Genomic DNA, 23,544 nt, shown 5'->3' on the forward strand with positions numbered 1-23,544 from the left:
GCGGGGCAAGTCACGTGTGGCTGTTCTTGCCTGGAGTGGAGGGGCTACGCTATCAAGCTGCGAGATAGCTCCAGAAAAAAAGGCTGCAACGTCTACCCCAAGGCTGAAGCATATTGACGTTGACAACGACGATAACCTCTTACGTTTCTATAGGTTTCGCCGTCTTCAGAGTCACATTGTTAGCCCATCATGGTATGTTTTATTACTTTGCAGTTTTGCTCTCAAACTGTCCAACATTAAAGAGAACAATAACTAACATATGCCCCTGCCCCTCCTCAGTCTTTCCAACCAACCCAAATTTTTGAGGAGGGCACCACCGAGGAGAAGGGTGAGAATGCTCGCCTTGCCGCCTTTGTTGGTGCTATCGCCGTCGGCGATCTCGTCAAGAGCACTCTTGGTCCCAAGGGCATGGACAAGATTCTACAGTCAGCGTATGTTGCGCCCAACTTGCGGTCGACGACCCCCCTTTTAACACGATGCTAGCTCCACCGCCGAAATCATGGTTACCAACGACGGTGCCACCATCCTGAAGTCGATCGCCCTCGATAACGCCGCCGCAAAGGTTCTCGTCAATATTTCAAAGGTTCAAGATGACGAAGTCGGTGACGGTACCACATCCGTTGCTGTCCTCGCTGCCGAGTTGTTAAGAGAGGCAGAGAAGCTGGTCGACAAGAAGATCCACCCCCAAACTATTATTGAGGGTTACAGAATAGCGAGCAAGGCTGCATTGAAGGCTTTGGAAGGCTCGGCCGTCGACCACAGCAAGAACCCCGAGGCGTTCCGCCAAGACTTGCTCGCTATCGCGCGAACAACTCTTAGCTCAAAGGTCCTCGCTCAGGATCGCACGCAGTTTGCCGAATTGGCTGTCGATGCTGTCCTCCGACTTAAGTCTTCAGACCTAAACCACATCCAAATCATCAAGAAGGCTGGAGGTAAACTGAGCGACTCTTATCTTGACGAGGGTTTTATTCTGGACAAGAAGATCGGTGTCAATCAGCCCAAGCGACTGGAGAAGGCCAAGATCCTCGTGGCCAACACTTCTATGGATACTGACAAGGTCAAGATCTTCGGTGCCCGTGTCAAGGTCGGCTCTACAAGCAAACTCGCCGAACTCGAAAAGGCTGAGAAAGACAAGATGAAGGCCAAGGTAGAGAAGATCAAGGCCCATGGTATCAACTGCTTCATAAACAGGCAACTCATTTACAACTGGCCCGAGCAGCTGTTCACCGATGCTGGTATCATGTCAATCGAGCACGCCGACTTTGACGGAATCGAGCGTTTGGCCCTGGTGACAGGCGGTGAGATCGCCTCCACCTTTGACCACCCCGAGCAGGTCAAGCTTGGTCACTGCGATACTATTGAGGAGGTCATCATTGGTGAGGACACCCTTATCAAGTTCTCCGGCGTTGCCGGTGGAGAGGCGTGCACAATTGTTCTCCGAGGTGCCACAGAACAGCTCCTCGATGAGGCTGAGCGAAGTCTCCACGATGCTCTTGCCGTTCTGTCCCAGACTGTCAAGGAGCCCCGAACTACCCTTGGTGGTGGCTGTGCTGAGATGCTCATGGCCAAGGCTGTTGAGGGTGCTGCTACACGAGTTGAGGGTAAGCGACAACTGGCTGTTCAAAGCTTTGCCATCGCCCTTCGACAACTTCCCACTATTCTAGCCGACAACGCTGGTCTTGACTCTGGTGACCTTGTCGCCAGGCTGCGCAAGGCTCTTTACGACGGTCTTACAACTTATGGTCTCGATTTGATGACACCTGGTGGTGGAATCACTGATATGCGGGATCTGGGTGTTATTGAGAGCTACAAGCTCAAGAAGGCTGTCGTTTCTTCGGCCAGCGAGGCCGCAGAGGTAAGCAATCACTTGACAACCTGATATGAAAACTGCTAACATCCATGGCTAGCTTCTTCTCCGAGTAGATGATATCATCCGAGCAGCTCCCCGTCGACGAGAGCGTATGTAAGGTTAGGCTCAGTTGGCCAGGAATGATGGGTCAATGTGCATGGGCCATGATGATCTGTAATGATACCATAGATGCGGCGACATGGAAATGCAAAAAAGGACCTTCATGAATGAACCTTGCTATATGAGAACAAAACCGATACTGCATCAAGATTCATGACAAAAGTAGATAATAAGTGTATCTTAGTAAATTAAACTGACAAGCCAACAATTTCTTGAAAAGTCTGCAAAAACAGAAGAGTTCTCGACACGATGATGACTTGGAGGCTTCTGCCCACAGCTCATTATTTTCTAAAGCTCAAGTACATATCAATACCCGTAGCGACTTGATGATTTCGCGATAGACTTGAACACATGAAAGCAGCCAAGACGTAAGAGCGGGACAATGAACAGTGTCTATGGCTGCACTACCTTCGCTCCTTAGACTGGATAAGTGCGGACGAGCTTGTTGTAGCCAAAGTCGAGTTGGAAGCTGAATAGAGGAGTAACCGCTAGGCAATGACCTACAAGGCAGGTGAACGCAAACGGGGTATCTCACCGAAGGTTGTCAGTGGCAGGCGGGCAGCTTGAGAAATTATCCTAAAGATGATAAAGGGGCTGCCAGCTGTTCGGCACTGGCAAGTTACTTTAGATTTCAACTTATTCAACATTTCTTATCCTTCATAGCCAATAACTACTTATCATCCCTCTGAAAAAGCTGTTCATCTAGAATACTCAATAGGCAGCACTGTAGCGTGAATATTCATTCGGACTCTTCAATAGCGGCAAACTCAGCCTACATCGTTCACTTCTGCATATTGTTCATCAGAATTATCATTACTCACCTCCAGGGCCTAACGCATTTACTTCTTTCAGATTGCACAGCTCATCACAGTCAAACCTTTTTTAGCAATCACTTTTACAAACTATTCACTTACCTCAGAGAAGCAGCTCGTGGAAACGATCACGCTTTCAGTCCGAGCATTCCCTTTTCTGCCCGAAAGCATTCACCTAAAGCATTCCGAATCAACAGCAGCCCATCATGCCACCAAAACAACCGCGCAAGCGCAAGTCTGTCGCATCACAAACCCCATCCCAGCGCCGGCGTCGTGGGGTTAAAACTATCCCCTCGACACCCATCTCGCAATCCATGTCCTCGTCTCAAGCCGCAAAGAAGCGACGAGTCGATGGTCGCAATAAGCGCATCGCCGAAACACCTCAGGCAAATAAGCGACGCGCTATTGGTAGCAAAGCCCAGCAAAGCCCAGAGAGAAACACTCAGCTCGCTCAAGGCACCTCTCCGAGCACACCTTTTGAAGTTTCGTCAGCTGAAAGCTCCGATTCTGATTGTAAAATCGACAAGGTACTGCCATCGCCAAAGCGCAAACTTGTCGCTGCTAGCTCACGAGCTCGCCCAGCCAAGAGGGTTAAGATGAAGCGCTCTAACGCCCCCTCATCCGATGATGGGTCTGACTGCGTTATTGAAAAGGTTCTTCCATCACCCAAAGGTCGCCAAGCTCTACAGGGAAAGGCAACAATCAAGCGGCGTAGAGTCGGCGACTCCCTTGATACTCCTGTTTGTATCGAGAGTGATGTCAACAGCGATGTTGAAGATGTGAACTCACTACCCCAACCAACACAGACACAAACTCCAGACGAGCCGCGAGCGCATTCGCCCGATATCATGGACGCTTTGGATGCATGGCTTGACGGTCCTCAGTCTGGCGAAGCTGCATCAGAAGCGGCTCAACAAGTCTCAATTTCTGTCATCGGAAGTAGCCCGCCAGCTATGCCATTCTCAACAGCCCCCGAACAACCCATTCAAAGCTCCTCGTCTACGGAAACCTCAAGTCGAGGGATTCAAACCCAAGAAGCTCAAATCGAGGCGTCTATAACCCCAGCACCTGACTTGGAAAACAAAACCCCACCATCGACCTATAAGCTCCAGCCGGTCTATAGCGGCGAGAACCTTCAGGAAACACATACTCCTGGTACACCTTCACAGTTTCACCCACATCATCGAGAGTCTCTTATCGGCCTAAAGAGCATTCTAAAAAGATCTAGCGAAAAGCCGGTATGCGATATTATCGAGATGTCTTCTTTCCTTGACATCTCCCCGCTTTCTGGAGATGATCATGCCATATCATCGCCAACCGAGCGAATTCAAGACAGCAAGCATCAAGCCAAGATAATTCGTTCGTCTGAGCGCAGAGTTTCCTAGGATGAACCTGCTATTAGACGAGCTATAGAGGATGAAACTATATTCACACACCCACCACCAGCAAGGAAGCTGACATTGGCGGATTTCCGATCGAAGAGTTGGACCCCATCTCAGCCCAGGGACGCATACCGACATTTGACCTCATCACCAAAGCCCTCGTCATGGCTTCGACAAAGTAAGTGCGACAACTTGTCGCGACAATGGATGAGGCTGACAATAGATCTAGAAAAAGAATTGAAATCATTGTCGTCTATCGCCGACGATACGGTCGCAGAGGAGGCTGCATCTGATCAGGGGACTCCCTCAAAGCCACCTACCGATCGAGTCAACCGTACTACCCAGAAGATGCTCAAGGTAGAGCCGCAAAGCTCCGACGAGGACTATTCGGACGAATGCCCAATTCAAATTAAGGAGTTGTTGGAATCAAGCATCATCAAACAGGAGACACCTTCGAAACTGCCTACACAGCCAGCTATGCGCCAGACTCAGAAGTCGGTCGAAGTCGAAAAACAGTGTGTCACTGATGCCAAAGTCACCAAGACCAGGCGCCATAAGCTTGCGAAACAGTTAAGACAGAGCGCGGAACGACAGTTCACAAACCCCAAGCCTCTATTTGGCAAAGCTCAGAAGCCGACGAGGATTGACGAGCAAAATGTTAGCGATGGTGAAGAATCTGAAGGCGAACGCCGGAAGAGACTTGAAGAAAAGCAGCTGGTACCGGTCTCAAATCCAAACTGGACCAAGCCCCTCTTCCCAGGCAAAGAGGTTATGCCTCAAGTCATTCGAGATAGTGTTTCGGAGCATGCTATTAAACCCACCGTGGCCTCTTTTAAGGAGAAATCTACAGCTGGTCAAGGATTCACCTTCAAGCACAATGACTCAAACCAAAAGTACAACTGGGATGTCGACTGGAATATCAACCAATCTCTCAGCGAACGTGAGTCGAGCGCCGTAGCCTTGGAACTGAAGCATAGAGGTATTAAGACCGAGAGGCAATACAACAATTTTTGGTACAATCTTACGATGAAGTTTTCATCAATCGCAGGTTCTCCTGTCCCACTCTTTACTGCAAAGAAGAAGGCACTGGAGACTGTTGTGGAGGAGGCGATGCGCAATGGCGAACAGCGGAAGGCCCGCAGGAAGGCTGCAAAGAAAGAGAAGCTGCTTAAACGCGAGAAGAAGAAGCATATTAAGGCAAAGAATCGTTCACGAATTGTTGAAGAAGTTCTGACCGCCAACAACGCCGATGAGAAGAAGCGTGAGAAGAAGACAAAGAAGCTTCCTCAAGGTGTGGACGCATTCTTGATTCCTGGCGATACTGACGAGGAAGGCAAGTCATCATCCGAGGATTATGATTCCGATTACGATGGAGAAGATTTGATGGCCAAGGTGCGAGCGGATATTGACAGGCAGCGAAGGATATCCGGAGGTGGAACAAGCTGTGGGTATCGAAAGGGGGGTCTTTAAAGACGCGATCGAGATGATATCCATGTGATGGAGAAGCGGATCAGTGGCTACCTGCCTTTAGTCAATGTAATGAGCATGTCACATTTTGGACGAAATGATCATAGTGGAATGTATAACAAAGGAACAGGGCGTAGAAGCCTCGCCTCATACAATTGATTGTCTGGATCCCTTTATTAAAAAAAAAATGAGACACGTTGCTGGGGTTTGTTATTGTGGTCTCGCTGTAGAAGGGTCAAGGATCGTAGGGCTCTCGGAAAGAACGGGGCGTAAAATTGCTTGTTTTTCCTCCCGTGTCGAATTAACTTTAGTATGGATGAGTCTGTATTCCGTACCGAGATGCAAAAGTTGAGGCCTCGCGGTTGTTAGGCCATGACTGGTTGTCCTTGTTTATTAGACGCGGGTTATGCGGCCGAGATTAAAGCAACAGGGGAGGGGAAGTGAAGCACAAAATTGACACTGTAGGGCTTCTGATTTACAGAAGGGTATTACACAGTTCCAAAACAAAGTTCACAGTGTAAGCCCCTGGCAGTGGCTTGGCTCGATAAGGCCATGTCAACAGACCCATGCAAAATCCACATCTGCAAATAAAACCAATGTCACTCTGCGGCTATTTTTGTATGCAACAATACAAGCATTCCATCTTTCTTTTTTTGCTGTCTAAACTAAGCTGTGGGTGGTGGGATCATCTCCTCTCTCTCGTTTGGGGATCGTCATCCACTTCCCGGTTTAACTTGTTGGTCTTGGTATCTTTGACTTCCAGGACTTGATTGAATCTTGACTTTCCTTGTCTTGATGCTTGAATCTCACTCGTTTTTCCTTCTCCCCTCTCTCGCTCTCCTTTCCATCTCTTGATTTCCTAAACCCATTTCCTTTTTGTCCCTCCACCTACTCAACTGCATATCATCCTTTTCATTCTTTCTTGTCTCAAACCCTTCAACAATAGAACTAATCAATCATCACCCCTTTGTTTTGGAGGCCACTTCATTCAAACCCGCGCTTAATTTTGGGTAATATTCTCGTCATCCCGGCCGCGACCGCTTATTATTACCGCCGTCTGGGGTTGCAAAATCTTGTTTACCTCTAGATAAGAGCACTATAGCATTGCTTGTTATTATTCCCTTCAAATATCATCCAACCCCCAGTCTATCGTTGATCGATTGAATCCCTCGAACCGCTCTTAACGGTACATCAAAACAACCTTCAACATTCGCTTCATACCCTCGCTTTTTATCCCTTTTTCAATCCTGAATTACTTTAGTACGACTTCTTTTGGCCCGGTTATTTGGTAATCGACTCCTACCCCGGCAATCTTGAAACAGCTCTACTCCTTCTCGTCCATAACAACGGTTACCGCCAAATCGATAAAGGAAAGCCAAGCACGGCATTGTCGAACAAAAACAGAAGCGAGTCCACCTCCAACAGTAACCGACGATATCACAAGCCACGATCCAGTACCAAACCGATTCATACCCCCAAATACCTGTACAAACCAATCATTGCGACACGAAAATTGTTTTCTTGAGGGCCCTCGGGCAATTCGACACTCCCCTCTTGTTCAATCCTTTCCTGCTCCACCGAGCGATGCGACAATGATTCGCACTCTTGATATCAACAGTGTTCTCCCCAGTCCCGACTCTCCTCCAGGAATGACCACCTCAAAGAGCTCAAAGACCTCATCTTTTCAATCGTATGACAGCGACGATGCTAGTGTCATGGCCGACATTGGCCATTTCGAGGAGATTGGTCTTGACGATGACAGCGTCACCCTCAAAAGTCCATCAAAAGTCGACGTTCGCCCTAGTCTCCCCAAGGCTCACTCAAGTCGATCTCTTGTAGCTGGCAAGACTGCTTCCAAAGCTCGACCGCCCTTCCCAACTCTCGAGACAAACGTATACACCTCCAACCCCCGAAGCACCAATCTGAGCGCATTGACAGAGCCCCTTTCTGCCACGCGCCCAAAGATGTTGACCAGTCCGTCCTCAGCCTCTCTCACATTCAATCGACGACGAAGCCCGAGTCCTGCTTCCTCGCTCAACCCGAGGGATCCGAGAGACCCGAGTTTTCCTGCAAAGCCCCGTCGAAGCAGCTGGCAGACTGCCCGTGAGCGCAAGTCTTTTACTGATCTCGAGCGTGAATGTGACGAGGACGACGGTGACGATATTCCCGATGGCATGTTTCTCGATAATGTGCCGCTGTCCCCTCGACCTATGCAGGAGCGAACACCCAGCAGACCGCCGTCCACATCGCCCTCCCCGAATCGATCCAAGGAACGGGTTCGAAGTGTCGGAAACGGAACACCTGCTGTAGCACAAGCCTCGGGCTCACTTCGTTCGCCAGCCTGGAAGACCGATACCCCTCGCAGTCCCGCCCAAACACGAGCGCATAGCTGGAACGCAGCACTGGCGGAACTGAATGCCGAAGCCAAAACTCTGACCGAAAAGCTCGAAGAGCACGCTGATGAGTTGGTCGAGCAACATATCAAGCGCCCCGCGAACCAGCGTCCCAACACCTGGAATGCATCTCGTCGTTCTGCCGACATGTACGAGAAGAAGCAGCGCGTCAAGTCAACACCTGAGCTGCCACCTCTTCGCAAGACCAACATCATGATTGACCCTCTCCCTGTTTCCAAGGAAAAGGAAGCTGTCTTGAGCCGTACGCGTCCATCATGGTTGCCGCCCAAGGATCCTGCTGAGGAACGCCGACACTTGAAAGAATATCAGAAAATGATGGCAGCCAGTGCAAAGGCCGAGGAGCGACGTGAAGCCTCCCGAAGAGCCAAGATCGAAGGACGAGACAGCACAGCCGACAATCTGATGCAAATTTGGGAGAGAGACGTTATTCCACGATGGAACGAGGCCATTCGAGAGCGCAGAACAAGAGAACTCTGGTGGAAAGGCATCGCGCCCCGTAGCCGAGGTGTTATATGGGGTCGAGCGATCGGTAACGAACTCGGTCTTTCAGAGACATCGTTCAAGGCAGCTCTTGCGAGAGCCCAAGAAATCGAGGCCAGAGTCAAGGATGACAAGGGTGATGCGGAGGATGCCAGAAGGGCAAGGTGGTTCCAAGAAATTCGAAAAGATGCCTCACACAACACATGGCAGGATCTCCGGATTTTCGACGTCGAAGGGCCTTTGCACCAGAGTCTCGTCGACGTGCTGAGTGCTTATGCCATGTACAGGAGTGATATTGGTTATGTTCGGGGTTGCAATGTAAGTATGCCCTCAGCCACCTTGTGCTACTTGAAATGCTAACCAAGTCCGTCAGACAATTGCTGCCCTGCTGCTCCTCAACCTACCCGATGTCCCGTCCGCATTCGTCGCACTCGCCAATGTGCTTAACCGCCCATTACCTCTGTCTTTTTATACTGGCGACCCAGGCGCACAAGCTTCCGCTTTCAACCTTGTCATGCAGACGCTGTCTCTCAAGTCGGCGCCTCTGCACGCGCACCTTACCAAAAAGATCCCAACTGCCGAACTTGAGCAATCCTTGTCGGGAATCCTGACAGCCATATTCACACAGCATCTGGCCATTGACGAAGCAGCCCGGCTATGGGACGTGTACGTCTTTGAAGGCGATGCTCTCTTGATTCGAGCTACCGTAGCGCTTCTCCTCAGCCGAGAGATGACGCTACTCGGCGCCAAAACGGCTGAAGAAGTCAAGACAATCCTTAACGAAAGAAATGCCAAGGTCTCTGCCGCCAGAGTTGCTGGCGAAGTGGGTGCCGAGGACAAATTTATGATGTCAGTCCGTGAGGCAGGAAAAGCTTAGGCGTTTGTAACGGGCTACCATTTTGGAAAGGCTCTTGGTCTTGGGGCTTGCTTGGTTCTCAAGCCGTAAATATGGTATAGATGGGGAACATATTGGCTCCATTTTCATGGCGTTTATTACACGGACTTCGGATCTTGGATAAGATGCGGAGGGAATGTTTATGAAGTATTTGGAGAGGTTATAGAGCGGTGTTTTTATCTTCGTAATTGCAGTTGACCATAATTGGACAACGAGATTTTGAATCAATATATTTTGATGATCAGACGTGTTTTATGAATTGGCACATGTTAAATTGACATAAAGGATTAGACTTGAGTACGTACTTGACTAAAAGCTCAATATACCGAGACATTGTGGTGTTGCACTAACGGATCACCAGTTGTACAGCGGTTTCACCGTTGACAAACTCAATCCAAAGACTTCTACGACACAATTGAATGTCAGCTAAAGCCGCAATACCATGGAACTTGTAGTGGAGGCACAAACAATTAGACCCAGAGCTGGACACTGCTAAAATCTGGTTCACGTAGTAGAAAACTCATCCATGGTGCAGGGTAAGAAAAATATGGTGTTTCAGCCTTGTATCATGCAAACAAAGCAAGCCGTGAGCTAGACAACAATGCCTGTCAATGAAACGAAGTCTCTGTTTATGACGACTATTGCTTCCTGTTTCATCGTTTATCCCTCATCAAGCGCGTTTGGTAGCGCGTTAATATTAGGGGCATATCTCAAGAGGCTAACAGAGCATCAGCACTCGCCTTTGACAACAGAATGCTGTTGCTCCTTCAGACAGGAGATATGTTGAAAAGTTTGTCTAAATAGTAGATAAATTCCAAAACAAACATGTCGTAACAATGTGGGAAGTGACTATCCCAGGTCGTCCTACCCTTGGGAAGCACCAACCTCCAAGGTGACACGAATGAAATGCCACGTGATCACCGCCAACTTTTGACCCCTCACCACGTACCGCGCAATCAACGAGAGCAGACAAAAACATTCAATCACCACCGTCCCAGTCATTCTCTCCACCCACTTACACCGCGAAAAAAGCATCCTAGACTGGGGCGACGCGACACGACACTCGTTCAAGATGCCAGCCGGATATAAGCATGGGGACACCCCCAAGAAGGCCATGGTTCGAGGCACCATCTCGTACCTTGAGTCTCAAGGCCTCCCCGTCAACAAGTCAGCCATCTTCAGGCACTTTGACCTGTCTCGTTCTCAGGGTTATGCCGCGCTGAGTGTTCCCGCGTCCAAGCGCAATGACCCCGAATGGGAGGAGACGCGTGGAAGACCACTCAAGATCTCCGAAGACGATCAGCAAAAGATGGAAAAGATCCTGTGGGACGACAATTATGTCAACGTAAACTTGAACTGGCACGGTCTCGCCAAGGAGGCTGGTGTCGAGGTGGACGTGAACCCAAGGACTCTGCACAGGACCATGGGTACGCTGGGCTACCGACGATGTCTGCTATGCCCACGCACCTGGGTGCACAAGAAGGCTCGTGAGAAGCGAGTTGAGTATGCCCGGCGCATGCTGGAGGCGTACCCGCAACCTGAAGATTGGCGAGCTGTTCGATTCAGTATTGAGCTGCACTTTGGATTTGGTCTTGATGGAAAGATGCGCCTTATTCCCCGTCCCGGCGAGCGAGTTTGCGAAAGTTGCACCACCAAACCTGAGGCTGATTGGCCACGCGACTTGCGAAAGGCTCATGCCTGGGTTGCCGTGGGCTATGGATTCAAGAGCGACACCGTCTTCTACGAAGATTCAACAAGCCCCAACTGCACTGGTGTCATGACCATGCAGGAGTACAAGGACCACATCCTCGAAAAGACAGTCAAGCCATGGCTCAACAGCACCGGCCCGCAGAGTTTCATTCTCGAGGAGGACTGTGAGGCATTTGCCCACGGCGCTGCGAGTAAGGTCAACTTGGTTCAGCAGTGGAAGGACGAGCACAATCTGCGATACTACTACAACTGCGGCGACAGCCCCGACCTGAGCCCTCTCGACAGCCTCTGGCCCGTGAACAAGCAGTGGACGATGGAACCACCCAAAGACTGGGAAGACGAGACGCTTCAGAAGATGGTACGCGACGCGTGGGCAACCTTTGACATGGAACGGCTCAACATGTGGGTCAACTTTATGCCGCAGCGACTAAAGTCTGTGATCGATACCGACGGGGCACTGGTATCTTGGTGATGATTGAGTATGGCGTTTATCTTGTTCGTGATGGTGTTATGAGCGATGGACTGAGAAAAAGAAGATTGGAGGCATGTTATGCTGGGTATATTTTGCTAGAATCTTGTAAAGTTTTGTTATAGCATCATAAATGGCATGATGTTTGGCTGATGACATAAACAAAGAGAAAATGGAAGAATTGCAATGATTAGCAAAGAAAAGAAGTTTCGTATCTGAATATTTTTCAACGTTGATGTGTGGATTAAGCCGAGTTCTTTATTTCCATCAGTTCAGTCGCTATCGTCAAGCCTGGATAATTTGGTTGCTCAAACCAAAAGAACGGAATCAATAAGTTAGGCTGGCTTATATTATGAGGTGCTTTAGTTATGCCTTTTGCATTGCCCTGTTCTGTTATTCCCTGGTTTTTCGATGAGTCTAGGCTATGAATCAATACCGGCTGCCTCGCACTGCAAACAATCCACCACCTGGGACTCCTTAACCACTCTTACATCCACACACCTTGCATATTTTGGCCAATCAAGACTCTGCTCACTTTTTCCCTTCTGTTCAAATAGAATCCTCACGCTGCGCCGACTTGTCATGTCTCGTTATCTCATTCGACTACGCTCCCTTTCTCCGTTTGCCTAATATGAGACCTCCAAAGTCACCCTCCAAAAGGAAGGCGACCGAGGGTTCTCCTAAGTTTAGATATCGGAGCTTCACTAACTTTGGAACTTCTCCTATTCCGAGAAGCCGTCAAGCCAGAAGATAGCTACTTTTGGATGGGTCGCTACCTAGCTACCGGCACCCCTTCAACCATAGGAGATGACCAAACTCCTCCTCAAGCTACGAGGGATAATATCTGCCAGGTGAGTCAAAGATGTATCATCCTTTTTATAATAGCTTATTTTGGCGAGTTCGCGACACATTCCAGCATCCACTAACTTCTCAAGTTTAATCTTAATCGGCGAAATGTGCAGCGAGGTGATGTTCATCCTGTCGAACATAGACCCCTTGCTATGATCACCAAATATCCTCCCGTGGTCGAGAAGCCTACTGTATGGAACGAAACCAACAGAAACAAGACCGAACGAAAAGAAAGTCAGTCAAAGAAGCAGAAGACTGCGCAATCTGAGCCTGAGCCTCCTACAGTCCATTCCCAACCTCCAACAACGGATTTCGAGAGTGTCATTTGGCCTGAAATGCAGGAGAAGGTCAGGTCCCTCATCGAAGTAAAAGTTTCGGAACATATGGAAGCTATGTTGCAGGAAAGAAAGACTGAATTGGAGTCTTTGACTCGCCCTCCACTGCTTAAGGCGGACAGTTCGCCAGAGGTTTACCTCGCTTACGTTCAATTCCTTCAGCACAGAATAAAGTCTACGGCCAAGAACACGCCAATGATGCGAAAAACTGAAGCTGTTATGTCGTTGGCGATGGACTTGGAGCCAGGAATAGAGAAATGCCTTCGCGAGCATCTAGTTCAAATCACCGCCGAGGAGAACACTCAAGTGGAAAGCCAAGACTTGGCCATGACTGAGCGAGAGTGTGTCGAGGAAGAAGAACTGGAGATAGACGACGAAGATATTGTCACAATTCCGGACGAAAACGATTCCGACTATCAGGACGATCCGGATGATGTCGATGAGGAAGACGAAATCTTGCCTTCCATCGAGTGTCTTACCCCAGTTACGACACCCACAACCGTGAACCAACTGAAAAGATACGAGAAACGATATAAGGAGTATTGCCGGTCTGCCGCATCGGAGAGAGAAGTGCATAGTCGTGTGTTCAGTCCTTTGGATGGGTATACAAATATACCAAATGATGACTCTGATGAACCTCGACAAGCTTGTGGTCTCCCTGAAACACCAAGCAAGCTAAACGAACTAGAAGAGACTCCGGACGGAAAATGGGAACTAGGGAAGATTTCCAACGACAAGAAGAGATCATTCAAGATGACGCCGACACCAACCAAAGCAGTCAGCAAGAGACGCTGCACAGTCAAACACTCGCCTGGATTTACAAGCCCGGTGTCGTCCATGTCTTCGTACTTTCCATCACTACAGGAGATGTTCAGCTCAAGTCTGGGACGACAGTCATCTCCGGCAACACAACCGAGTCCCTCCAGAAGACAGCCTTCTCTGGCTCATAGTCCAACTCCTAGCCCAGCAGTGAGAAGATCTGTGGGAACAGAAGACACCTCTGGCAGTACTGGTGCTACCCATAAGCCTCCTCCAGTACCGCTGTTTGGAGAGTCGCCCGGTCTGTTCGTGACTCCTGATCCAACTTCTAACACTAGCCCCTTTACCTTCAAGCAAAGCGCGTCTAGTAGCACACGGAAGGTTGAACGGACACAGCGCGAGGGTACATTAACCACTCGCTTCCGAGAGACGGCGGCAGATTTTGAGGCCATGGATACATCTGAGAAGCTCCTGTTGCTGTTTAAAATGTCCAGAGGAAAGGAGAAATAGCCACGTTGGGTGTATTGTTTCAGACTGCAGCTTTGGGAAGCGTTGATTTGGATGGATCGACGATGCAGAGTATTTGGAAAGTACTCTTAGGGATTCTGGTATTGTAATGTGTTGGGATAAGGTGCGAGAAGATAATAGTAGAGTGAACAGACAGAATTTGTGAAGTGAGTATGGAGAAGCTGTTTGTACATAAATTGCAGACCATTCAAATAGACTGCTAGGTATTTAGATGACCTGCTGTCGCAGGAACGATGACCAAGCTTTCTATTTTAGTTGTTGTTAGTATAGTTGTGTCCAATGTTGAGTGCCATATCGATCGCGGCCTTGTGACAAATGATTCCCATATTGAGTACTGTTAAACGATGGGATGACAGCCAATGCTAGGGCTAGTCTGGAATAACAAAACGATAAGTATACAAGTCTGCATAAGTCAGCTTAATATTTTATTTCCTAGACATCTACGAGGTTTCTGCCACCCCTGGCGAGGCACTGCCAAACAGTGACCATCAGATATGAACCCTCAGGGAATTAAGAAAGTTAACCGCTAGAAGCGTGAGATACAAAATTATTAGGTCAGTCTACGATGCTCGGATAGAAATCCTTAGGGTTGTTTTTCTCCTAAAACTTGCAGGCCAATCTCTCTGTTGCCTACAGCTACCCACTAACCAAGGCAAACAACTCCCCACCCACTCAGCAGCCTTTCACCTTACAACAACACACAGACAAACCGGCGGGTTCACACACAGCATTCATTATTCTCAATTTTATTTCGGCCCGTCAAATAATTTCACCGGGACTGCCCATTGACGCACCGCATCAATCATCCCACCATGGAAAAACCAGGAAAGAAGGATAGAAAAGGGGAGAAAGAACCGCCAACCAACGTTATTGACTTGAGCTGTTCGCCGGCTTCTAAATCGTTCATGACGACGTCTAGTTTTCCCGCGAATGCCCCGAAGGGTCCATCGCGAGAACATTCGAAAGCATGGAGAAATAAATTCACCTACAACTCCCAACCTCTTCCTATATTCTCGAGTAACAATCCGCCAGACCCGCCCCGTGCGGGAGTCAATGTCGGCCCTGCGTCCTTGTGCTCTCGAACAAGCAACGACACTGAAAGATCATCTTACGGTACTGAGTCTAAGATCAAAGTCTTAGAGATTTGCATGTCCCTAAAAGACAGATACTTGGCTGTCCCCAATGCACCGCATGCAGATCAAGAGCCCTTTTGGGGGCGGTTATTGGAGATGCTAGATCTAACACCAATCACAAAAGCGAAATTTAAAGACTGGAAGGAAGTACACCGAGCTGTCGAGCATTGGTGTCAAGCTCGTCGATCCTACATGAGAGAGAACCGACTCCGTCCGTATCGCAGTCACAACCTGAACTGGAGACCCTCATAGACCAGTTGAACTTGGTATTTGCACAGCGTTTCTGCCAGATATACCATGGATACTTTGCCGCGACTTCGCAGTTCTCGGCGGGTCCGACTGAGCCTACAACAGGCAAACGGGAGCATGTTGGTCTCACTCCTTGTTCGAATGGGACTTCTGTTCCAGCAAATACTTCAGCTCCTCCAGCGCGATCAGCGTTTTCAGACCCCCAGATAGTCCTGCTGCCGTCAACATCCAATACAAACATGATACAGCGTCTGGAGAAACCCGAGTCTCAACTAAGTAACTCTTCTACGCAACAATATGATTCGAGGAAGAAAAAGGATTTGGAGCCCCCCATTCACAGTACTGGAAGCTCTGGCCTTAAGGAGGAAACACGACAAACACTGTGTATGAGCAGTCAAAGCGACCACGTCTTGACAACCACCACAACTTACCTCCAACGGGAGATACACTTAGAGGCAAAGAAACCCGCCATCCACGCTCGCCACCTTTTCGCCGACCTCCGCTCCCATCACTGTCACCCCCTTGGAGGAGGAACGGTGCTCGGTACCAGGATCAGTATCGTGAAAGGAGACATCAGAATTATTATCAAGGCGGTCGACATCAAGAGATCGACAGTTATAGACCCTCTCCTAGAGTAATGCGCGAGACTACGGCAAAGTTCGAAGGCATGACAATCCAGCAGCAGAATATGTCTCTTCTTCGTCAAATTAAGAAAGTCCAGGATATGGTTGAGAAGAAAAATTGAAAACTGCGACGGGGATTTAGGAGGAATTGACTGCTAATATGGGTAGTCGACGGGTGACGGGCTGGGCACCCGCAAGAGCATAGCCGCTTGTTGGCATGTATTGAGAATGTTTACACGAGCTGTTCAAAAGTGTATTTGAGCTAGATGGCATCGAATGGCCAAGACGTTGGAATAACTTGGGACCCTTGTTTTCAAGATGATATCGGGAACCGACGAATATTCGAGATCGAATGATCATGATCTGACTCGAGGTGAAGGATTGGGGATCATTAAATGTTGGGGAGAGACCTTTATTACTGGTAGAAGAATCAACTTGAGTTATTAAAATTGATTGGAACAATACCACTGCATCATGTCCAAGTCTTTCCATGAAAAGAATATATCAATTCCTGTCTTGATTGATGGCGTTGTATTAGTGACTATATTGTTGCTTTCAAGTTGAATTGACTCCAAAAAGGAGGGGTCATGGAGAGATCCAATAGCGGGGTTTGGGGGTCCTTCAAGGATTTAAATAACTAAAAATCCAAAGCCCAGAGCCGCGAACCACGGAAAAGAGCCGCTAGCGGGCCAGACACGTGGGGCACCTGGACCCTAGAACAAGAGGCGAGTCGATAAAACAGTCCATGATATTTTCTATCGATTGCATTGATGACCAAACAATGAAAATAATCAAGGCAATTAGTATAGTGCTCAAGTATCAAGCAGGATAAAACCTATAAAAATAATGAACAGGACCATATCCTTCACCTTCCCTGTTTACGTCGCTATCCATCCAGCCAGGGAACCAACTTCATCGTCCAACGTCTCCACTTCTTCTTTGACCCTGGACGCCGATGCCAAGACAAAGGGTCCCGCCTTGAACTCAACAAAATTCCCAACAGAACGGAAGTAAAAAAATTCCATCTTCTTTCCTTCCAATTGACATGGATCGATAAGGACCTTTCGATGAAGTGAACGTGCACTGTATTCGGAACATCCGATTCTCTTTTCACTTTTTCTTTTTCCCCACTAAAGGAAAACAAGTCGGAGAAATATCCCCGAGTTTCATATCAGTTGAAAGCTTGAACTGCGCCATACACAAGTTGGCTGACAACCATTGAGCTTCGGTTAAAGCAGTACATCAGGTATTTGCGGATATTTGTTCGGTAATGCAGTTGTGGCAGATACTTTGCTCTGCTGCGCCGCATCCCATTGATTCCCCAGGTTTGTCTGCAGACTCAAACTTGGCCTTTGACAAGTGACGATGCAATCATGTACTCTGTACTGTGCTACGGATGACCGTTCCGTAAACATAAAGTTATCTTAGCACGAGCTGACCATTCATACACACACCTCGGTTCATGACCAAATATCTACAGAGTACATAGACTTTCACATGTCGATAAACACAATGCCTTTCATCCATGATGCGTTGCTTTGCAGCCATCAAATAATAGCCATCTCGATACTTTAGACAAAGAGGCGATTAACTGCTACAACATCTTGTCAATGCCATCAAGCTCTCTCTTCCCCACAACGGTGCCGGGGTGGAAACAATTAACCAGATTTATCTCCCTTGTCCGTTGTCTGAGCTTTTCTCCCGCCTTTTTATAGCCAATCGTCTGGGATTCAATTCACATCGCATCGTCAACAAAAAAAGCCAGCCACGATCTAGAAGGGAGTCAAGGGAGCCCTGTCTTGTCAGGCCTGGGCCGCTAAGATGTGGTGCTTGTGGTCGACGTCGACGTCTTCTCCCGGTTCCCCCCGTTTGTAGACCACCTCCCAAAGGATTTTTTTCATGACTTGATTCACATGTCGATGATCTCCAGCCCTAAGCAATTAGAGTCCACTTTGGACCCGCACGAGCTTCCAACTGGAACCCCCGATTTGGACTTTGGGAAGAGGGGCGACCTTCGAGTTTGTATGGATGTACTTTGGGATAGTGAGGCTCGTCTCGGTTGAACGCTCTAATTCGACGCCATCAATTGCTATCACAAGAGGCGTTGCTGCATTTGTGTTTCACCCACCAGTTTTATGTATCTGTCGTCCGTACAGTGCAGTACAGTCCAGCGTGATAAGCCAATCTTGTTGCTGTCGGACAGGTCCCGTTAGTGGGAGTAGATCCATTCTTCAGGCGGTGTGAAGATCTGAACCACTGTTCGAGGCTGAAGTATTGGTATTCGTCACATTGACTGTCCATTGATGGCAGAGGCTCAAAACTTTGGAGGCGACGTCTAAACGTTATATTGCGCGCTGTTTGTTCCAGAGTCGGCCAGACTTGGGGACAGTCTGAGCTTTGACAACCCCATTCTGCATTGTGGCACGGATACATGGATTGAGACCAACGGTATGTCAATGGGAAAGAGTCTTTAGACACTATCAGGAAAGCCATCTTATCTGATGACCATAGTTGAGAAGCTTAATTGGAGTATAGATACCTGTGAAAATGTCCCGTGCAAGTGTAGACTTGGCGATTCAGCCAGCCACCATATGCAAAAATCCCTAAGCCGACTCAACCTGCAGCAAAATTCGAGACACAGAACAGCCAGCTGTCGTAAAACCAAGACACAGCCCGACAACGAATAAGCACCCACTAATGAGACTGTTGTCCCGTCGGGATGCTTCTGCTTCGGTACATGGGAGCCATTGCCACTTTCAGGGGTGGGTTAAACCAGGACCCATTTTCTAGCGCATTTTCCTGGGGTATGGGTTTTTTTTGTTAGTGATTCAAATTGGGGCGTCTATTTTTCTGCTTCGTTTTGAAGCAATTGTATCTGCATGCAGTTGGAAGATGTTTACAGTTGAAGAGTTCTTGTATAGAATAACTGTTTGAAAGAGTGAGAGTTGATTGTAGAATTCTAGTTGGCAAACTTTCGCTTATCGCTCATTGCATAAACCTACCTGCTACTGTACCTGTCTCATCTGAGGATTGTCGATCTTTTCGCCAGAGACAGGAGAGAAAAGCGGCGCTGTAGACATAACAAACAACGATAGTATCAACTGAGAGTAACGTACCTGTCCATTATCGTTCCACCTTTGGTTATTTGCCCGCATTCGCCGCCACCTCTGCTTTGTGTTGCCGCTGCTCTGAGAGGTTAGGTTCCTCGTCCGCTGTCCCGCCCGCGGCAAGTACTTACACCTGCCCTTTTTTAGGTGGGCTCCCCCCCAACAAAACGTTGCCGACAAGCATCCACGTAGGACAGTTGCTTTAAAACTTCAGCCCCCCGTTGGCCATCTCGAAACTCTTTTCTTTCTCACCTCCCCTCTTCTTTCCTCTTGATCAGTTTGCATTCGGCATCTCGACTTTCTCTTTTGTCGGCCGTATACCTTCCTTCAAAATGGCGTCAACTTCGGCTCTGCCTAAGCAGAACCCTGCTCTTAGACGCACCGTCACCTCCACCACCGTGACGGACACTGAGTCTGCTGCTGTCTCTCCTTCAGACTCTCCCCGCCACTCGGCCTCTTCCACCTCGCTCTCATCTCTCTCCGAGGTCGACATTGCCAAGCCCAAGGCCGAATATGGTGTTATGCTTGACACCTACGGCAACAAGTTCGAGGTTCCCGACTTCACTATCAAGGAAATCTACAATGCCATTCCCAAGCACTGCTTCAAGCGCTCCGCCCTCAAGGGATACGGATACATCCTTCGCGACATTGTCCTCCTTGCTACCACCTTTAGCATCTGGCACAACTATGTGACCCCCGAGTACATCCCCAGCACTCCCGCCCGCGCTGGTCTCTGGGCCGTCTACACCATTCTCCAGGGTCTTTTCGCTACCGGTATTTGGGTCATTGCTCACGAGTGTGGCCACGGTGCTTTCTCTGACTCTCGCCTCATCAACGACATCACCGGCTGGGTTCTTCACTCTTCTCTTCTCGTCCCCTACTTCAGCTGGCAGATCTCCCACCGAAAGCACCACAAGGCTACCGGAAACATAGAGCGTGACATGGTCTTTGTTCCCCGAACTCGCGAGCAGCAGGCTACTCGTCTCGGCAAGATGACCCACGAGCTTGCTCACCTCACTGAGGAGACTCCCGCCTTTACTCTGATCATGCTTGTTCTCCAGCAGCTCGTCGGCTGGCCCAACTACCTCATGACCAACGTTACCGGCCACAACTACCACGAGCGTCAGAAGGAGGGCCGTGGTAAGGGCAAGCACAACGGTCTCGGTGGCGGTGTCAACCACTTCGATCCCCGCAGCCCTCTTTACGAGCACAGCGATGCCAAGCTGATCGTCCTGAGCGATATTGGTATCGGCCTGATGGGTACCGCTCTGTACTTCCTCGTCCAGAAGTTTGGCTTCTACAACATGGCCATCTGGTACTTCGTTCCCTACCTTTGGGTCAACCACTGGCTCGGTAAGCTTTCATCCATTCCATTTTGACGACAAGTACTAACCTTTATAGTTGCCATTACTTTCCTCCAGCACACCGACCCTACTCTTCCCCACTACACCAACGACGAGTGGAACTTTGTTCGCGGTGCCGCTGCCACCATCGATCGTGAGATGGGTTTCATCGGCCGACACCTTCTCCACGGTATCATCGAGACTCACGTCCTCCACCACTACGTCAGCAGCATTCCCTTCTACAACGCCGACGAGGCTACCGAGGCTATCAAGCCTGTCATGGGCAAGCACTACCGTGCCGACGTCCAGGATGGCCCCCGTGGTTTCATTCGTGCCATGTACCGCAGCGCCCGTATGTGCCAGTGGGTTGAGCCCAGTGCTGAAGCCGAGGGTGCTGGCAAGGGCGTTCTGTTCTTCCGCAACCGCAACAAGGTTGGCACTGCCCCTGCCGTCATCAAGCCCGTTGCTTAAGTGGTGTTACGACATTGGATCTGTGAAGGAATATCTGAATGTTTGAGCGTTGATTGTTCCAAGTTGGTTTCTCGTTTACGGGGAGGTCTCGTCGTGGGTATGGCGGGGCAGGGGTGGTGGATGAAAAATAATTTTGACATAAGCATTGAAGATTGAGCAGCAATAGAGCAAAGATAGACGAGGCGACACTCGATAAAAAGATCAAACCATCATTTCTTGGATATTCGCTACCGTTATTGTGTTGTGATGAACTTGCTTTGTTTTTGAAAGGTTGTGTTTGGCTGAAGTAGTTTGGCTACGGGATGCTCGGATCTGGTAAGTGCTCCATGATCAGATTGCGGGGAAAGAACAACACGTGCTCCATAACCGACTTTCATGGTATGGGCATTTGACAATGATTTCGTACTGTAATTTCGTATTGATGTTTGTATCATTGGATTTGGAGTTTTATGGGTCTGCATGAGAAGCTCTCCGGGTGGCGCTCAAGGATATTTTTGAGGGCATTCAGACGTAGGTATGCAGATCGCCTTGTGGTGCGGGACGTGGTAGAGTCCAAGACTACCAAATATACACACATATCTATCAACTGATTATTTCTTTACTATTCGTTGACTACTTATACTGAAGACATCTCTTGATCTCTCGTTAAAAGCCTTGTGAGAACCTCAAGATGAGGGAACGAGATGCTCGTTGTGATATTGTATGTAATTACCATGTATGCCAGTTGTTCTCTATCTAAAGCAACAATGCATTAATATAGAGATTTATAGCATAACTCTATATAACATTGTGCATAATCTTAATGCGTCTAAAACATAATCATATCTTCGAGAGAGTTTTGAGCATAAAATTAAATTATATCGTGATTATTTACAAAATCCCCAGACCTCTAATAACCTCGGACTTGTTCTATTTCTTTATTCCTACAACCCAAAACTACGACGAACCACAAACGCCAGCTTCAACCCAAGATACCTTCATTGAGTTGTACAACCCTTGCAACTACACACGGTGCATTATATGTCTTTTACGATGTCTATACCTTCGGAATGTGGTGACACTTCAAATCACAACGATACCAGAACGTCACAACTGAGTATAGAAAGCCCGATCACGACAAGGGATGTTATAGTCCCAGAACATTCTGCACCTCCAGAAAAGCTCACCATCCCAAACGACACTACTACGGAGCCCAAAGCCACAGAAAATAGTTTGAAGAGGAGGAACAGTTGCAAAAGCACTGGTCCTATCAAGAAGGCTAAAATATCAGCTGATACCGAGACTTCGGAGGACGCCAAGACCTATGAAAACACGAAAGGTCTAGATAGCCCGAACAAGGTCTTGGGAGATGATGACTTGGTGTATTTACTCTTTGCGATTCATGTAAAGGCTGTTATGCGCGTGGAACGAAGGAGGTTCTACAGGGTTTGCTGAATGAAGCGAGGTGACGATTCCAACACTTTCATAACTGTCACTCGCAAGCACTGTTGGCACTGCTATGGCGATATTAGGTCAAGGGCCTGGAAAGATGAGTAAGCTGCAACAATAGTTATCTAGCCACAGATGTTAATGATTCACGAAACTCATATCTGTGTTTCTGAAAAAAAACCATTCTGAAGTTGATTGTGATAGACCCAAGGAGGAAGGGAGGTCAATATGATTTGTGCATAGACTATTGGAAAACAAGAGTTGACAAAAATACAAAATAAACAATATGAAGTGTGATCTAAGTAGTATAATCTGACCTTATAGTTTGTCTTTGGTATTCCTGTGGGGATTCGAACTCACAAGACAAAAAAGCGAAGGCACACTTGAGGTGCAATTGAACATATCAGCTGTTTTGTATTGTTCAGTAGCTACTTCGCTGGTGGAAGAGTGTATTATTTTGTTATAAGTAGGTATAGGCTTAGAGTGATAGAGTATAGAGTTATGCGTATGAAGTTAAACGTGATGACAAGACAAAACTATGGGGTGGTGGCATGACAAGTATTGGAGTAACTAGTGATATATAAGTTAATTGCAGCGAATCTATTATCAAATATCCGGTGTGGTGTATCGGTTAGCATACCGCGTTTTCATTAATAGAAATCCGCGGCGAGCGGGGTTCGATTCCCCGCACCGGAGTTTCTTTTTGCCTTTTCTAGAGTGAACTTTTTCTTCCCACCGTTATATGAATACTCCGCTGGTCGTTTACATGCCGTGAAAGAATTTTGGCATGATTTCTATGTTTGCAAATCTCAATCAGCTGTGATGTCATTCTGGTATTAAGCAGTTCAGGCCAATCTCCTGGAATGTGATTCAAGTGACAGAACCAAGAACATGGAACTGTTGGGATTTCCAGGTCACTGGACGACATCAATATTCTCTCCAATCATTTGTAAATCATCATGGAGATTGCCCTGATGTGCAACGCATTTGGACGGGTAACATTGCTGAGCTTATGTTGAAGTTACAGCCATAAGGTGACAGTTAACATAATCAGCATTGTGCGCACACATAACTGTAAATGAGGTCTAAACACGCGTCAAGGCGAAGCGATTATGGATTCT

The 23,544-nt window shown here is 48.2% G+C and overlaps 7 protein-coding genes and 1 non-coding gene across 8 annotated transcripts; all 8 read left to right on the forward strand.

Annotated features, from left to right (window-relative positions):
• The first annotated feature begins 79 nt into the window (after positions 1-79).
• On the forward strand, positions 80-2,192 carry EDB82DRAFT_452209 (chaperonin Cpn60/TCP-1 family). Its single transcript, XM_025738190.2, has 4 exons — positions 80-192; positions 280-431; positions 484-1,855; positions 1,908-2,192. Exons 1-4 carry the CDS (start codon positions 190-192, stop codon positions 1,965-1,967), a joined length of 1,587 nt encoding a protein of 528 aa, XP_025592975.1. The 5' UTR covers positions 80-189; the 3' UTR covers positions 1,968-2,192.
• Positions 2,193-2,987: 795 nt separating this feature from the next.
• Positions 2,988-5,633, forward strand: EDB82DRAFT_579662 (uncharacterized protein; the record flags this gene model as incomplete). Its single annotated transcript, XM_025738191.1, has 3 exons — positions 2,988-4,140; positions 4,195-4,341; positions 4,393-5,633. 3 exons carry the CDS (start codon positions 2,988-2,990, stop codon positions 5,631-5,633), a joined length of 2,541 nt encoding a protein of 846 aa, XP_025592976.1.
• A 1,178-nt stretch (positions 5,634-6,811) lies between these two features.
• On the forward strand, positions 6,812-9,823 carry EDB82DRAFT_318855 (uncharacterized protein). The gene is made up of 2 exons (XM_025738192.2): positions 6,812-8,842; positions 8,898-9,823. The coding sequence occupies exons 1-2, from the start codon at positions 7,223-7,225 to the stop codon at positions 9,399-9,401; spliced, it is 2,124 nt and encodes a 707-aa protein (XP_025592977.1). The 5' UTR covers positions 6,812-7,222; the 3' UTR covers positions 9,402-9,823.
• A 423-nt stretch (positions 9,824-10,246) lies between these two features.
• Positions 10,247-11,888, forward strand: EDB82DRAFT_514561 (uncharacterized protein). The gene has a single exon (XM_025738193.2). The coding sequence runs from the start codon at positions 10,492-10,494 to the stop codon at positions 11,599-11,601; it is 1,110 nt and encodes a 369-aa protein (XP_025592978.1). The 5' UTR covers positions 10,247-10,491; the 3' UTR covers positions 11,602-11,888.
• A 326-nt stretch (positions 11,889-12,214) lies between these two features.
• EDB82DRAFT_579665 (uncharacterized protein) lies at positions 12,215-14,253 on the forward strand. The gene is made up of 2 exons (XM_025738194.2): positions 12,215-12,449; positions 12,534-14,253. The coding sequence occupies exons 1-2, from the start codon at positions 12,363-12,365 to the stop codon at positions 14,049-14,051; spliced, it is 1,605 nt and encodes a 534-aa protein (XP_025592979.1). The 5' UTR covers positions 12,215-12,362; the 3' UTR covers positions 14,052-14,253.
• A 471-nt stretch (positions 14,254-14,724) lies between these two features.
• On the forward strand, positions 14,725-15,692 carry EDB82DRAFT_561800 (uncharacterized protein). The gene has a single exon (XM_065609758.1). It carries the CDS (start codon positions 14,882-14,884, stop codon positions 15,452-15,454), a length of 573 nt encoding a protein of 190 aa, XP_065463375.1. The 5' UTR covers positions 14,725-14,881; the 3' UTR covers positions 15,455-15,692.
• Positions 15,693-19,108: 3,416 nt separating this feature from the next.
• On the forward strand, positions 19,109-21,112 carry EDB82DRAFT_318917 (fatty acid desaturase-domain-containing protein). The gene is made up of 3 exons (XM_025738197.2): positions 19,109-19,269; positions 19,329-20,534; positions 20,583-21,112. The coding sequence occupies exons 2-3, from the start codon at positions 19,514-19,516 to the stop codon at positions 20,993-20,995; spliced, it is 1,434 nt and encodes a 477-aa protein (XP_025592982.1). The 5' UTR covers positions 19,109-19,269; positions 19,329-19,513; the 3' UTR covers positions 20,996-21,112.
• A 1,924-nt stretch (positions 21,113-23,036) lies between these two features.
• Positions 23,037-23,119, forward strand: EDB82DRAFT_t243. Its single transcript has one exon. It is a non-coding gene; the product is annotated as a tRNA-Glu (tRNA).
• The last annotated feature ends 425 nt before the right edge of the window (positions 23,120-23,544 follow it).

This window comes from Fusarium venenatum, assembly GCF_020744135.1.
Source record: "Fusarium venenatum strain MPI-CAGE-CH-0201 chromosome Unknown EDB82scaffold_4, whole genome shotgun sequence".
Lineage (NCBI taxonomy): Eukaryota > Fungi > Ascomycota > Sordariomycetes > Hypocreales > Nectriaceae > Fusarium > Fusarium venenatum.

Bases quoted from the DNA above. Each gene is read 5' to 3' on its own strand.
- EDB82DRAFT_514561 (XM_025738193.2), top strand. From the start codon at position 10,492: ATGCCAGCCGGATATAAGCATGGGGACACCCCCAAGAAGGCCATGGTT.
- EDB82DRAFT_561800 (XM_065609758.1), top strand. From the start codon at position 14,882: ATGGAAAAACCAGGAAAGAAGGATAGAAAAGGGGAGAAAGAACCGCCA.
- EDB82DRAFT_452209 (XM_025738190.2), top strand. The intron at 432-483 runs GTATGTTGCGCC...ACACGATGCTAG, and splicing joins GACAAGATTCTACAGTCAGC to CTCCACCGCCGAAATCATGG. The intron at 1,856-1,907 runs GTAAGCAATCAC...ATCCATGGCTAG, and splicing joins CGGCCAGCGAGGCCGCAGAG to CTTCTTCTCCGAGTAGATGA.
- EDB82DRAFT_318855 (XM_025738192.2), top strand. From the start codon at position 7,223: ATGATTCGCACTCTTGATATCAACAGTGTTCTCCCCAGTCCCGACTCT. The intron at 8,843-8,897 runs GTAAGTATGCCC...CAAGTCCGTCAG, and splicing joins GTTATGTTCGGGGTTGCAAT to ACAATTGCTGCCCTGCTGCT.
- EDB82DRAFT_318917 (XM_025738197.2), top strand. From the start codon at position 19,514: ATGGCGTCAACTTCGGCTCTGCCTAAGCAGAACCCTGCTCTTAGACGC. The intron at 20,535-20,582 runs GTAAGCTTTCAT...TAACCTTTATAG, and splicing joins TTGGGTCAACCACTGGCTCG to TTGCCATTACTTTCCTCCAG.
- EDB82DRAFT_579665 (XM_025738194.2), top strand. From the start codon at position 12,363: ATGGGTCGCTACCTAGCTACCGGCACCCCTTCAACCATAGGAGATGAC. The intron at 12,450-12,533 runs GTGAGTCAAAGA...TAACTTCTCAAG, and splicing joins CGAGGGATAATATCTGCCAG to TTTAATCTTAATCGGCGAAA.